Consider the following 14,340-nt stretch of genomic DNA (forward strand, 5'->3'; position numbering starts at 1 on the left):
AAGAGGTGTGTGGTTGAGCGGTCAGTTTGTAACTCTGGTGTTCATAACTCTGAGGTGCTACTGTATGCGGTATACAGCGCAGGACGCAGAAGAGTGAAATTAACAGTCAGCTGACATTTTACACTCTTCTGGGCAGCCTCTCCATTGCCCTGCTTTGCACTCTGTGGAATTCAATCAGAAAGGGAGTGAATGTTTTACTTCGCGTCGGTTGTGCTGCGGGTAACAACTGTGGGGCCTTGCAGCAACGTTTCCGCTTAGATCACAAATTGCTATGTGATAGGTAAGCCTCTTTAAAGACCCTTTTTGCATCGGCTTATTGATCAAATTATACATAAACTACAACTCCATTAAATATTTATGCCTTCGAATGAAGCCTATTGAACTCTTCCTGCAACGAGCACTAAATGTATTGCTCTTTTTGGTGCGATTACTTCTCGGGGGCAGGTTCGGCTTTGTTTTTCCTGGCTCTAACAAATCCTATAGCACAGGATCCTCATTTGACATGGACCCAATTGTTCACTGCAGCCAGGAAGAGACACCCCTCTGGGCATAAGCTTGTAGTGTTACTGCAAGGTCATCTCTGTGCAAAATAAAGAACCCTTCACAGTTTCACCCAATTCTCAAAGAGGGCATTGTATAAGGGAAAAAGAAGGGGACACTTGCTTTCACTCAGATCTACTTCAGAGCTTGGCTTTGTTTTGTTTTTGCTTTTACCAGTACTTTAAAAATCAAGTTTTGCTTAAACTTCCAGCAAGGATTTGGGAATCAAACTTGGGTTCTGTTTTTAAAAAAAGGACACTTTCCTTCTGGAATTTAGAAAGGAAAAAAAGAAAACTAGTATCTGTAGAAACGTTATGTTTACGACTGCTAGGTTTCCTGTTAACATAAGATTCCATAATCTTTAAATATTTGTTCACTTTAATTTTGCAGTTCCCAAGCATATTAAAAGCTGTTTGTCCCCGTTAAGGTTGAATCGGGCTCTAAAGGGGATCACTGGCTGGCCTAGAACAGGGGAAGGTTTCATGCATTACACCTTCCCAGTATCACTACTCATTCATCAACTCCCCTCCAAAGCAACGGAGCCCTCCCCCGAGTGCCACCGGGCAATTCCTGCCAAGAAAAATCTCAATTCATCTCCGTTAGATTGCCATGGCAACCTCAACAACCTAATCCCCTCAGAACGTTATGCAAATTGTGCCTTTGCTTGACCGCAACAGGCCGTAAAACCATATTACCCATGCCAAGGCAGGTCATTACGCCGAGTTTTCGGGCTGCCAATCTGATCTGCTCCACAAATTAACGCTGGATAAAAAGGACCTGGGTTTTTGCAGGGCAGGTGGGTGTGGTTGGAGGAGAGTGGGCGAGGAAAGAGACAGCCGTGTCAGCTGCTAAAGAGCCTTGAGTCACAGCAAGTCTAAGAGACTTTGTCAGGGCAGCTCTCCCCGGCTTCCATGCCTGACTGCAGCTTCATGACCTTCCATACAGCCCTTTTGTTAGACAGGGTTGGGGGCGGGGGAGGGTAACTAGTGTGCCAACAAAGTTAGCAGGACTCACAGAGAAAGACTGTCTTGATTTTCAACCCACAGTAGTACTTTCCTGCAGCCACATGAGCTTGGACTGTGGTCTCACTAGCTAAGACAGGCTCTGGAGGGTCTGATCTGATCTTGGTTGGGAGACCTCAGACAGTGCAGCCAAAGTGGCGTGGGTTGTGCAGTTTCCAGGAGAGGTATCAGTCAAGGACCTGACCACATGTGGTCATTCCATAGCCCATTGCATTTTCCATCCAGACCAGATCCTAGTTTGGGTAGTTAAACTCTGTCCAAAAAAATTAAAAAAAAAAAATAAAAAGCCACCTTCCTCTGCAGTCTTGACTGGCACTGTTATTCTTCATTTCTGAGAACACCAGCTCAGCACTGCGGAGCAACAGCTATGTTTCAGCCACAGATGAGTGATCACTACGTGTGCAGGGCCAGAGTCACTGCTGGGGTAAACAAGCACAGCCCTACTGCGGCTTTGGCCAGTGGCGAGTCTGAGCCACACTCCAAAGGACTTTGCTTTGCCAGTGCAGGAGAGAGAGACGACTGAAGGTGGGGGGGGGAGGCACGGTCAGATACTTGGCCTACAGCCATCTTCTGCAACCCTGCAGCCTGGGCTACAGTAAAGCAGTTAATTGGCTGCTTTTACACGGTGCCCAGTTACAAAAAGACCAGGGCAATGCAAAAGTGAGTTTAAGCCTCGCCCCGGGAACCGGCACACAGATTCACAGGAACCACACGGAACTCCATCCAGCTGACCCTGAATCGCACCCTCCATGAGCCCGCAGCAGGCAGAGGTAGGCCACCGTCACGGCTACTTGGGGAGATGAGTTTTTTGGCATGCAATCCAGACTCCAGGTTCACCGCAAATCATTGCTGCCCTTGCACAGAAAGGCTGAGGCCCAGGATCTACTCTGCCCCCTTCCAGGGACAGAAGCTTGAGGGAGGGGGCACAAGCTTGAGGGAGGGGGCACCACGCTGCCCAGAAGCGACCTGTTGCTTCTGAAGAGGGAAGGAAAAGCTGAAGCAGATACACTGTTCCCAAGAGAGGAGGAGAGCAGGCCCTGAGACACTACGTCCTTCACAGCACCGAGGCTGGGCTCCTTCTCCAGCCCCCTCTCCTGAGGGCAAATGCTCCTGCCACTCCTTGAACCAGCCACCAGTCAGCCTGGCTCTAAGGGAAAGGGGACGCCCAGTGCTGCCAGAGGAGGGGATAGCCTTTGGATGCTGCGGGGGCAGCAGCAGAGCCCCATCTGACTTGAGGGAGATGCAGCAGAATGGAAGGCCTGGGAGTGTGGGTGGGAGAGGAAGGGGGAAACGTGTATATGGACGTTCACATGGGGCTGTACTGTACAATGCCAGAGACAAATCCAAACGGCTTGTTAAAAAAGGGCAAGGAGACAGGCAAATCTTGAATCTTAATGAATTCTCCCCAGTCCTTCCAGGAACATGACCGGGCTGCACAAGTCCCATCTCTGGTTTGAGGTTCTAGGCAGGGTGGTGGTTGCTGGAGCCACGAAAGAAGGAGAGAGAACATTTGCTCAAGTTATAAATCCTGCCCCATCAAGAACACACAGCTGGCCCTGTGATCGGTATGCTTTAACCTCAGGGGCGGTTAGAGTCACCCGCTCTGAAAATGGGCTAAACAGCTATTCCAGCTAGGCTACCAGAACCCACAACACTCTAGGACACAGACAGGCCACAACTGGAGCACAGACAATGAAATCAAAGGGCTCTCGTGCAAACAGTATGGAGAGAGCAGGATCGGCTGTTACTGCATTAAGGGACTAAACCTGCACTGTAGTGATTGCTCCTGGTTTCAGACACACCCGTCTATTGCTCCATCTTCAGAAATGGACAAGGCAGAGAAGTTTAAAATACATGAATCACCTTTTATCATACGAAATACGTGGAATTGGATTTGAAACATTGAAAGTCTTCCATAAACTGACTTAACACCCAAACTAAAAAACTCAAAAGGCATTCGGTTTCTAACTCGGCCAGTTCTGCCAAAGTACTGTACTCCCTGATCCGTTCTGCATTACACAGCAAGTTCAAGGCAGAGCAACCGTCTCAACCTGGAATCTCATTGCTTGTGTCAGTGTCATCGTTCTGCACCCAGTGCAATGAGAGCATTAAACAAACAGGGTAACATCTTACACTGTACTGATGCCGGCACAGACATTGCAATACTCCACAGCCCAGGACGTCATCTGTCCGCAGCCAGTTTCTTTCCCCAAACCTTGTCTTCACTTTAGTGCAAGTGAAGCTTCATTTCTAATGGTCTAACCTTGCACTGGCTTGACCATCCACAGATACCCACTTGAGATCTTGGAGCACAGCCTGTGTCAGTACATAGAACGTCTGAGCACCCCTCCGATACACCTGCAAAGCCAACCATGGCTACAACCCAAGCAATTCCAGTGCAATCAGTACCACTGGCATAGAAACCGTCATAGCACCAAGTCAATTAGCCTCAGAATATTCTGTAAAAATATAGCAGGTTAGCAACGCACAGCCAGTGAAGGCACCCAAGCCAGACTGTTCCAACATCACAGTGGACTCTCCTCCAGAACAGACACGACACTTTGCATCTTATGGCAAAAACTCTGACGGGAAAGGAATATGATTTAGGATACTATAAATACTGGATCAAATTCATCCTTGGGGTGAGCATGTCTGCTGATGTCAGTGGAGTTGCCCTGGGGAGGAGCACGCCACGTGGAATTTTGATCCCCACGTGGATCAGGTCCCTAACTGAATTCAATGGGGCGGGGGGGGGGGGGGCGACGTCGTCATATGTACAACTGAGGGCAGAATTCACTCCACTTTATTTTACCAGTCACAATTTAAAGAAGGCTTTGCCAAATACTGGCTTTTTCCATAGCAGATTTCAGCCTGGCATTTAAACCCTGTAAACTCCATGGATTACTCGGGTAGTCTCTCACGATATGCTCTGCTGGCTATGCTGTAACATGGAACCAACGCTATTCAGTGACTAACAAAACACGGAGACAAAGAGATGTCCACAGGAAAAAAAGTCTTCCTAAATGATCTTTCAAACTCCCGTCTAAACTTGGAGGTTCTCCAGTTTAAGTGAAGCCATGTTTTCACCTTTGTTGAAAGGTCTAGCTTAAGAAACATTCTCAATTACCCATAGCATACAATTCAGATTGGTCTGATTTTATATCATTTGCTAGTCAGTAATCAGGGATTTTTGTTACTATCTGTGCCCTCCCACCCCATGAAACCTTAATCAAAAAGGGAGGGGTGAATAAATAATGCCAGTGAAGCACTAGAAGCATTTGTTGAAACCAGGATATTGTCTCTTTAAGCACATGAAAATAAGGTCCTTAAGCAGTGTGGTTCTCACTCTGGTACACAATTATGGGTACTTTCAGCTGTCTAGCACTATTTCAAGTGCTCTCTCCAAACAGGCTGTCAATGGCATGTTGAAAGCTATTTGCGGCTGCTATCATTAGCAAAGTGGAGAGCTTCACTGATGAGAATTAAATTCAGGGAGGGGGTGTGGAGGGGCGAGCCACAATCTGCAACAGCAGAAGGCAAACAAGGCTACCTTAGGGAATAAAGTTCCGAACAGGTATCTTTAGATCTGCTGCCAGGATTCCTGACATTAATACAGAAAACAACAGGAGTTAAAGGTGGTAATTCATGAGCCAGCTGTCACTAAGGGTTAAAATAGCTGGAAACTATTTGTTTCTACCTTAAGATGTCAGAAAGTATCATAATAAGCAGTTACTTGGCTTCTCAAGTGTTTAGCGAATTATCTGGCACGCCTTGCTAACAAGAATGATAAAGTATTCCGTGTTCTTGGAATATTCCAGAAGAAGCAGGATTCGCTCATGAAAGGGTCAATATGGTTTAAATGTGTTCCAAGGCCAAAGTCTTAGTTTAACTCTAAAAACAAGAAATGCTTATGTGCTGAGCTCTTAGCCATCGAGACTAGAAACTAGCCGTATTTACCACCAGGTGTTCTGTCTCCCAAAACGTGATTAGTTGCTTTTCTGGATTATTCAATTAGATTTGGATGAAATAATCTTTCTAGATGATAAAAAGCAAGATAGGACAAATAAAATGGATGCAATGCAAAATTGACGTTGAAAAGAAAAAAAAAAACCCTCAGTAAAACTTACCGGGCAGCAAATATATATTTAAATCCTATGCAGGTAAAACTTGTATTTAAGAAGATTGAATTTGGGTAACATAGCTCTTACCACAAGAGATTGTGGCAGACACTAGGAAGTAATTCCCTGAATCATATGCAATAGAGTGAGTTGTCATACATAATTCCTCACATGTAGCCTATGGAGTCATTCGTGAAATCACCATTATTCTTATTTCTCTTTGTGATTTGGTAAAGAGAAAAAAACACACACTTTTAATATTCAATGTAGAAGAGATAATCTGTTATATAAGCCTACAGACAGGCAATCCCCTTTTGCTTAAAGATGAAGTATCCATCAGTGTTTGTCTCAGGCAGATGTAATCACAAGCAGTCAAGTCTGGAGGGCAGGACACTGCATGAATAATTCAAGCACTCCAGTCTACTTGATTGTGTGCAGATAAACACAAGTCAACCACTAAACAGGTCAGCTGATAAACTTGTTTGTTCAGGACTAGCCACCCTTGGCCAGATGCACCCAGGACCCACACTGCAATTAGTGGTAGGATTTATTTTGTAAAGCCCTTGCAGTCAGGAAGAGTGACAAACCCTTTTAGATCATACTTGCTCTTCTCTCCTGAGTTCTCACGCCCTCCCTCCCCCTTGTCCTCTTTGCTCATTTCACCCAATTCTGAGATTCAGAAAACAGACTATACAGCTGCTCAGGCAGGGATGGTGGCTCTGTTTTTCTGCAGCATCAAGCACACCATTGGTGATCAAACAACAAAAACAGCTTCTCCTCAGAGACCCTGCCCAATTCTAATATAAGGTACTGGACATACAGCCACCAGTGACGATAAAAGCAGCCAAGAAAGGTTCCACTCAGGAACCATCTGAAGAATATTCTTTTTTAGACCTTTAAAATGGTGGAACACAAGACAGGGAACACCAGATCCACCCAGGCTTCCCTGTTAGGGTTCGCTGTTTTTGAACAGTGCCCCAAAATGTAAACACTTGTACATAACTAACATTGTTGCACTGTCATAACATCAGTATGCAAAACTCCACCAAAGGGAAGGCTGCCTTAAAACACAAACTGTAACACAGCTCGCAATGTTACAGAAAACGGCAGTCTAGCAACATACTCCAACTCTACCCTACAGCTCTGCCACTAGGCATTTTAAAGACAATAGCCGGGATGAACACCTCATACAGTTTGCCACACTAAATGCTGTGAAAGAAGGTGCATTTCATTTTATGTCACTGCATACGTCACAGATTTCCAAAAAGAGGAAAAGAATTATAGAACACGTTGTAGAGAAAGAACATATCCTGTAATAAAAGCAGCACATTTTGTTTTGTTCTATGACCCTAAATGTATTCTCATAAAAATGTTCAGGGTCTGTTGTCCTTTTGACAGAGGCATACGACTCCCATTAGCAATGGGATATAACTGCGAAAGGTCCTATCACCCAAATAGGTCTACGTAGAAACTCTATCCTTACAGGTTTCTTCGGTTTTATAAAGCCGGAAAATGCTATAGGTTCTCTAAAGCACTGCACCAGAAAGTCAATCTGAACAATCTCACAGGTCTTTGCATTTCCCCCTACACAGGTCACTATCCAAACAAGAGGACACTTAGCTATATTAGCTAATCTACAGCTCTCTCTCTTTATATGAATGCATATAAAACTATCAAAATAAGTCTGTAAATCACAGTGCTTCTTTGCCAGGCAATGATCCCATCAGAGGGGAAGCAGAAAAAGGAAAAAAAGTATGGCTAGTCAGCATGGGAAGAAGAAATTTTGCAAGACTAAACCCAATGTTAATTATTTTTGTCACTGTTTAAATAATTCTATATACTTAGCAAGTCTGTATGAACTGAAGGGGAGAAAAGATAAATAAAGCATGTACCTCTGTGTATTTAAATAACGTGTATTGAATCTAGTCCACTAGCAGTACCTTGTTATTTAGGAAAGCATCAATACGATTTATGTTGCTATTAACAAAAACACTGAGTCAGACTGGTTTGATTCATGAATTGCAAAGATGATGTCACCTTATATCTATCTTAAGTTCTTAGAACTACTTTTAAAACCAATAAGCAGCAGCAGCAACACCACAAATAATCAGGTCTAATCTCAATAATAACTTCATTCCTTTAAGTTTTACCATCATGTGCCCAGCCTTTAGGCTCTTTAGCTTTAATCTTATCAAGCTAGCACATCACATTCTGCAATAGTCCTTCATGTTTTCCCTTTAGGCAAATTATACATTAGAGCAGACAAAAGTTGCAAACATTTCTTCACCTTCCAGATGTAGGATGTAAAACATGGCGTTGAGCCACACTGCAGTGGCTGCTAAAATCCTACAAGACAATTTGTTCTGAAGTCCTACATTCCAGTGCTGTATTAATTAGAAGAATGACCTTAAAGAATGCTGAGTTGCACCAACAATCAAATCTGTATTAATTAGCTGTGTTTTTCATGTTTAATCATATACACAAGATATGCTAAGCCAGGTACACATCTCAGTATGAGAAGTTCACAGTGTTACTTTCATCTCTCTTTTCATCTCTCATACTCTCATCTCTTTATATTGTAAACAAATAAAAAAATCTGAAATCTTCCCTAACATATGCAAAAATATTGGACTTCCATCAACTCAATTTGATATATACTCATGGTCAACAGCTCCACATGGGTGTAACACCAACAATTTGACCAGTAAGCGTTTATTTATCAAAACCAGGACTTCATTTTCATGGTTCAGGGAAAGGAGACAGGATATGAAAGAGTATCACTCACCTGTTTGTGCATTTCAATATTCAAACCATATGACATTTCGTAGTACTGGGGGGAAAAAATAAAAAGACTTTTTTCATTGATTTTGCATAAGACCATCATCAGAAAAGCCTGCTGGACAGAACTGTGCTTAAAGCATATTAAACAAGAAAATTTTAAATCATAAGTAATAGCCACATGCATGTAGGGTTTAACAGACACACATTTAAAAGAGGATACTCCTTTTTTCGTTCATCTTCTCCCTACAAGTTAGTTAGAAGAAACAGGACAGCAGCCTACCCTTTCCCCAGAGGTGTGCAAGACCAGTATGTACAAGTTCGAATAGAAAAGTTAATATACTGCCGTTTGGCAAACATCTTGTAATTTTTCCTTTAAAAATTATTTGTGCACTATGTCCTACATCTGGTCTTTTGGAGTCAGGGAATGGGCCTGTACTTCGAAAATGAACACTGGTCATGCTAAATTGATTAGCAATACAAATCAAAAGAATCTCCTCACCTATTGCCCCTGTAATGCAACTAGAATGAAAAGATTCCTGTAGCAACAAAAGAATCCACTTTCCTCAAAGCAACTGGGAGAGATGATGTCGTAACAGGCCTTCTCTGGCCTCAGGCAAAACAAGGAGCAGTCTGACCCCTGTCTCCTAACATCAGAAGTTAGTCCAAACACTCCAGGGTCAGCAAGTTGCAAAATGCGTGCTTAGGGGGGGCTGAAGTTTTAACTAGGCAACGATACAAACATGGATTCCTGTGATACAGAGTCAGCAGAACTCCTGCCTCTAAATGCTTCAAAATCCTCTTTGGGAGTGTCAGGAGAAGAGGGTTAACAGGAGACTTGTATTAGGTTTCCAATCTTTTTAAGTCTGCTGTCCTCAGGCACAAGTCAGATATTTGGTAAATATAAAGGGAGGACACAAGATGATCAATGCCTGTCAAAACAGGGCAGGAACACTGGTCACCAAAAGTATTGTTTTTCTCCTTAGAGGATGGTTCACAACCCGCCAGCCAGATAACACTGAAGGGACAGCTGTAATGTTTAGAGATAGGAACCATCTGGCCCCAAGCAAGCCATAGAATGAAGACAACTTGTTCTGAATGGGCAATACTCATTTTAAGGGTCCCGCATCACCACCACCCCGTGGCCCATTTCACTGCTCCTCCATCAGCGAATGCCATGTGCAGTCGGATGCAAAATCTGATTAAAGTCTCTTACCATAACATAATGGCGCTGCATTTCTGTCTTTTCGTTCGCAAGCTTATCATATTCCACTTTAAGACTAAGAGGATAAAACAATAAATATATGTTTAAGAACCCGCAGTGATGAAGTGTCAAGTCAAGTGGGGGGGGGGGGGGCGGGGAGAAGAGACACCATCTTGAGAACACTTCTTAGAAGCACATCACCCCAGATCAGTAGGTTTGTTTTTTTTTGTTTGTTTGTGTGTTTTTTTGTTTGTTTGTTTTTAATAGCTCCTGAAATGTACCCCTTAGTACTGCCAGGTTTCTGGTCAATCAATGGCAGGCTACCAGATGTCTTGCAAGCTAGAAAGATGGGAAATTTCAGCAGAGCAAGAGAATAATTTTTTTTTTCTGGGGGACGCCTCATGGCAAAACAGGAACCTGGCGGGGGGCGGGGGAGGCACCCTAGTGACAAATAAAGGTTCCATCCAGCAGGGATTTGGAGGGGTTACTAGAGCTTTTCCGATAAGCCCAGGAGGCAGAGGGTTAAAAACTGGGGCAGTTCCGAAATGACAAACAGGGAGGAACAAAAGGAGCCTTGGCGGGCGATTGATGGTAGTCAACACAGAGCCATAAATTGCTCTTCTAAAGACATTTTAATACATGCTCTAGTGTGCACTTAAAATCTGTCATTAAACATTTAACCTTTGCTAAGCAGGGGAGGGAAGCAGGGAGGGAGACAGGCAGACAGAGAGAGTTACCTGTGATACTGGGCTTGCAAAAACTGGAATTCATCCTTAATCCTATCGCAGGACTCAGCCACTGTGAATTTGAAGCCCGGCTGCCCAGGCTGGTGGGGAGCCTAGGGGTACAGACAGACGCACAAGGAAGAAAACAAGCCGTTTACAGACCAGGGGGAGATGCCTGGCCCTCCAGTCCCTACCCCAGGAGCCAGCCCTCCCCCAAATAAACAGGCTCCAACAGGGATCCGAGATCCCCCCCGTTACCCCTGAAGTTTCCCAGGCTGGATGGCAGGGGCGTCGGGGCGCCTCCTGGCACCGGGAGAGCCCCTGCCTCCCCGCGAGGCTCCCCGCGGCTGGCTGCTCGTTTGGAGACGCGGAGCCGGGGGCACACTCCGGTCTCAAGGGTGCACAAGCATCACCGCGCTGCACGGACAGATTGACACACCCATCGCCTCTGCCCTCCCCCCCACCTAGAGATCAAGGGTGGGGGAGGGAAATAGGTTGCAAGGGAAACGCCCGGGGGCAGCGGGGACTTACCGGGTGCCTGCCTTGGGGGTACATCGCAGGAGTTCACCGGCCCCCAAGTCACTCCCCCACCGGCCCCAAGCGCCCTCTGCTCTCAGGCGAGCCCGGGCCGGGCCGCGGCTCGGCCACCAAGCCGCCCCGGAGGGGCCAAAACTGGAACAAAGGAAGCAGCGAAGTCCCGGGCGGTGCGAGCTCGGGGCGCCTAGCAGGCGGGCAGGCTCGCCAGCCCCGGGCGCAGGAGCCGGGCTCCCCTCGGCCGAAAGGCGCACATGGCGGGGGCCGCGGAGCAGCGCCCGCTCCCTGCTTCCCCCGGGGGGCTGCGGGCTCCGGCCCCCGAAGGCGGAGCGTCAACCCGGGCTCCGCCGCTCCTCAGCCCGCGGGGCGGCCGCCCGCCCGCCGCTCTCCACGATCCAGCCCCGCGGCTCGGCGCCGAGGAAAAACCCCCAAACGCTGCTGCCCGAAGGGGGTGGGGGGGACCCCAGCCAGGCCACTTCGCGGGCGGGCAAAGGGCGAGCCGGGCTCCGCCGGCCGCTCGGGCTCGGCTGCGAACTCCCCTTCCCGGGCGTCCGTTCAGCGGCTCGCCGGCCCCATCGCGCCACAGCCCGGCGGCGGCGGCGGGGTTCCGCTTCCGAAGAGGGCTCCTCGCCGGCTCGGCCGCGGGCGGGTTCAAGCCGCGGGGACCCCCGGCCGCCGGGAGCCGGAGCCCGGCGGAGAACCCATGCTCCCGAGGAGAGGAGGAGGAGGAGGGGCGGCGGCGGCGGCGGCTGGATCCCCCCGGCCCGGCCCTGCCCCTCTCGCCGCGGCCAGCGCGCCCCGGGACCCCGGCGATGCCACCCACGGACTCCGCAGGCAGGAGGCAGCGCACGAGGGGCCGCGCGAGAGCGCTCCAAAGAGGGAGTGAAGTGTAACAAAAAGGAGCCCCAGCCTCCCCGGGCCGGACCAATGGCAGCGCGGGGAGCCCACGTGGGGCGGGGCAGCTCGGCCGGCGAATGGGCGCCGGCAGCGGGAACGTCACAATGCCAGCTTGTGTCGGGAAGGCGCCCGCGGCCCGGCCCTGCCCCGCTGCTGGGGGCGGGGGCGGGGGCGGGGGGAGCCAGGGCTGCCGGGGAGCGCCCCACCCCGCTCGGCTGCAGCCGGGGCCCGGACTGGCCCTCGGACGCGGGGAAACAGCCCTCGGCCGCCTTGGCCTTGCAACGTCGCTCGGCAGCTAGAAAGCGGCGCCGTGTGCACGGCTCCAATTCGGAATGTCCCTCCGGGAACCGGGGGGAGGCACACCCCATCGCTCCTGGCGGCCCGTCTGCCGCGAGCCCAAACGCCGCAGCTGGGAAGCAGCAGCCCGGGGATGGGTTTTGCTTTGCAAGGGGCCGGCCTCTCCCATTAGTTCAGGATCGCGGGAGGAGGGTGGGAACCCCCCAACCCCAGAGCTCTGGGTTATGATGCGCCGCCTGCGAACGAGAACCTTCCCCACGGCCTCCTTAGAGAGCAGCGTTAGCAGGGCCAATTAGCTGCTATGAAGCCCACAGGAGCGCTCCGACACTTGCATGTTTTCACTTCTTAAGACTGAGCAGCGATAAAATGGGGCAAGAACAAGAGGGGGGAATAGCCTGCCCCAGCGAGAAAGGCTGCGGGGGACTCACGGAATGGCTTTCCTTCCTTCCCCCCCAAACGACCAGACGTGCCAGCATCTCCTTGGGTGCTTTCTGCCTGGTGCCCCTACAAAGGGGATCGGCCCTTTCTGCCATCACGACCCGTTTCCCCTCTGCCTCCCCTCGGAGCCTCTTTAATGAAGAACTCGGGGCATGTCACTAAAGTTACCCACGCACCCGAACGCGATTGGAATATCACGGGGTTTACACGCCATCCAAAGCGGTGTTTATTGCAACTGCTGGGGGGGAAGTGAAGGGGGGGGGGGTTGAGCTTTACATCAAACAAGAGCCCAGCAGCAGAGGGTCCCCCAGCAGAGGGTTGATCTGCAGCAGCCTTTAAACGCACCGTGCTCGCCCACTCTGCTTTCGAGCCTCTCCCCCTTCCAAGGCCGATTAAGTGCAACACGGAGAAAGGCAGGTAGGAAAGCGCCTAACGCTGCAAAGCGGGGATGGGGGCCCACCCTTGTTTCCCTCCCGGAAGATTGTTCCGAGCTCCTGCAGGGACACGGTCAATACAGTCCGCTCGGCGGACGGGAACGCGCCTGGGGCCGGCCAGCCGTCGGGAGCCCTTTCGGTCCGGCTGGGCCCGGCCTGCGGGGGCGAAGCCATCAACTAGGCGCTCTGGGCTGGGGTCAGTTCCCCAGCCCCCCCTCGGAAACGCCCTGCCCAGGGGGCTGCTGGGCCTGGCTCCCCCGCGGAATAATCCTCGCCGTGGGGCAGGCTGCGGGCCCAACCCCCGCGGCGCCCCGGCCCGGCCCTTTCCACGCGCGGAACAGGGGCTTCGGCTGAGGCCCCCGCAGGGAGACACACGCGGGGCGAGGTCCCGCCCACGCGAGAAGGGGGGCTTGCACCTGCCCGGGAGGGAGGCGTGCAAGCCGGGCAGGGCTCGGAGCAGCCCCCGCTTGCAGGGCTCCCCCGCGTCGCTCGGCCCGCCCCTGCCCCGGGGCTCCGCAGAGACACCCCCCAGCTCCACGCCGGGGCCGCCGCTATTAGCACAAAATGGCTCCTCGCGCCCCACGTCACAGCATCAACCCGCCCCGCCTTCCCCCCCACGTGGGGACCGCAGCGCGCCGCCCCCCCCCCGCGCGCTTAAAAAAAAAAAAAAAAAGCAGCCTTCCATCAAACAGATCCATCCGACCAATCGGCAAGGGGCACCGCCGGCTGCCTTCCGTCCATTGGCGGAGGCCGCCCGGGCTGCCACTCCAGCGCCGGGCTTGTCAGTCAAAGCCACGCGGGGGCCGAGCGCTGACAAACGCCGCCGCTTCTCAGCGTCCCGCTTGCAAATACTGCTTGGAATGGCTGCTTAATTAGCTTGGAATGGCTTCTCCTTCCAGCTCAAACAATCTGTCACTACCGTGCGGGGAAAAGGAGCCATGCACAGAAAAGTAAGCAGAGGCTAAATATCAATTTGATTTTGTGCATCAAAGGAATCTTTTATTTTTCTCCCTCGTAATGAAACGTATCAATTTAAATAATAAAAGGGAAACGCACAGAAGAAGAAGTCGCGCGCACCCCTGTGGCACACGCACAGCCCCATTGCAGATGTCTCCCCTTGCAAAATCTGGGGTTTGGGGAATCTGGTTGAAAGGCGGGGTGGGGCGGAGGAGGGGGGGACGCTGCGGGAGGTGGTTGGCCTGCGGCTACAGGGTCCGGTCGCTGCTTCCCAGCCCCAGAAAGGAGGAGGGTAGAGGATCCCCCCCCGCCCCCGCCCCCGCCCCCGCGTGCAGGTGTCTCGCCGTCACGGTGCCATTTGGGCCGCCCAGCGCGGGCCGCAGTGGTGGCCCGGGG

At 50.4% G+C, this 14,340-nt stretch overlaps 1 protein-coding gene and 1 long non-coding RNA gene across 11 annotated transcripts in view; one reads left to right on the top strand and one right to left on the bottom strand.

Annotated features, from left to right (window-relative positions):
• The window catches only part of TLE3 (TLE family member 3, transcriptional corepressor), a 47,803-nt gene extending 36,157 nt beyond the window's left edge, over positions 1 to 11,646 (bottom strand). For 5 of the 10 annotated variants that reach the window (XM_038418285.2, XM_038418282.2, XM_038418279.2 and 2 more), the window contains exons 1-4: positions 10,919 to 11,645; positions 10,400 to 10,500; positions 9,675 to 9,738; positions 8,466 to 8,510 (exon numbers count right to left, since the gene is read on the bottom strand). In XM_038418285.2, the coding sequence (XP_038274213.1) occupies positions 8,466 to 8,510; positions 9,675 to 9,738; positions 10,400 to 10,500; positions 10,919 to 10,942 (234 nt within the window). In that variant the 5' untranslated portion in view covers positions 10,943 to 11,645. Of the gene's footprint in view, positions 1 to 8,465; positions 8,511 to 9,674; positions 9,739 to 10,399; positions 10,501 to 10,918 lie in introns of all 10 variants that reach the window. The other 5 variants (XM_038418281.2, XM_038418278.2, XM_038418275.2 and 2 more) reach the window with 2 other exon arrangements.
• A 2,013-nt stretch (positions 11,647 to 13,659) lies between these two features.
• Positions 13,660 to 14,340, top strand: part of LOC122456219 — a 42,759-nt gene continuing 42,078 nt past the window's right edge. The window contains exon 1 of the long non-coding RNA XR_006274965.1: positions 13,660 to 13,937. This is a non-coding gene — a long non-coding RNA (uncharacterized LOC122456219). The remainder of the gene's footprint in view (positions 13,938 to 14,340) is intronic.

Source organism: Dermochelys coriacea, chromosome 10 (assembly GCF_009764565.3).
Source record: "Dermochelys coriacea isolate rDerCor1 chromosome 10, rDerCor1.pri.v4, whole genome shotgun sequence".
NCBI classification, from domain to species: domain Eukaryota; kingdom Metazoa; phylum Chordata; order Testudines; family Dermochelyidae; genus Dermochelys; species Dermochelys coriacea.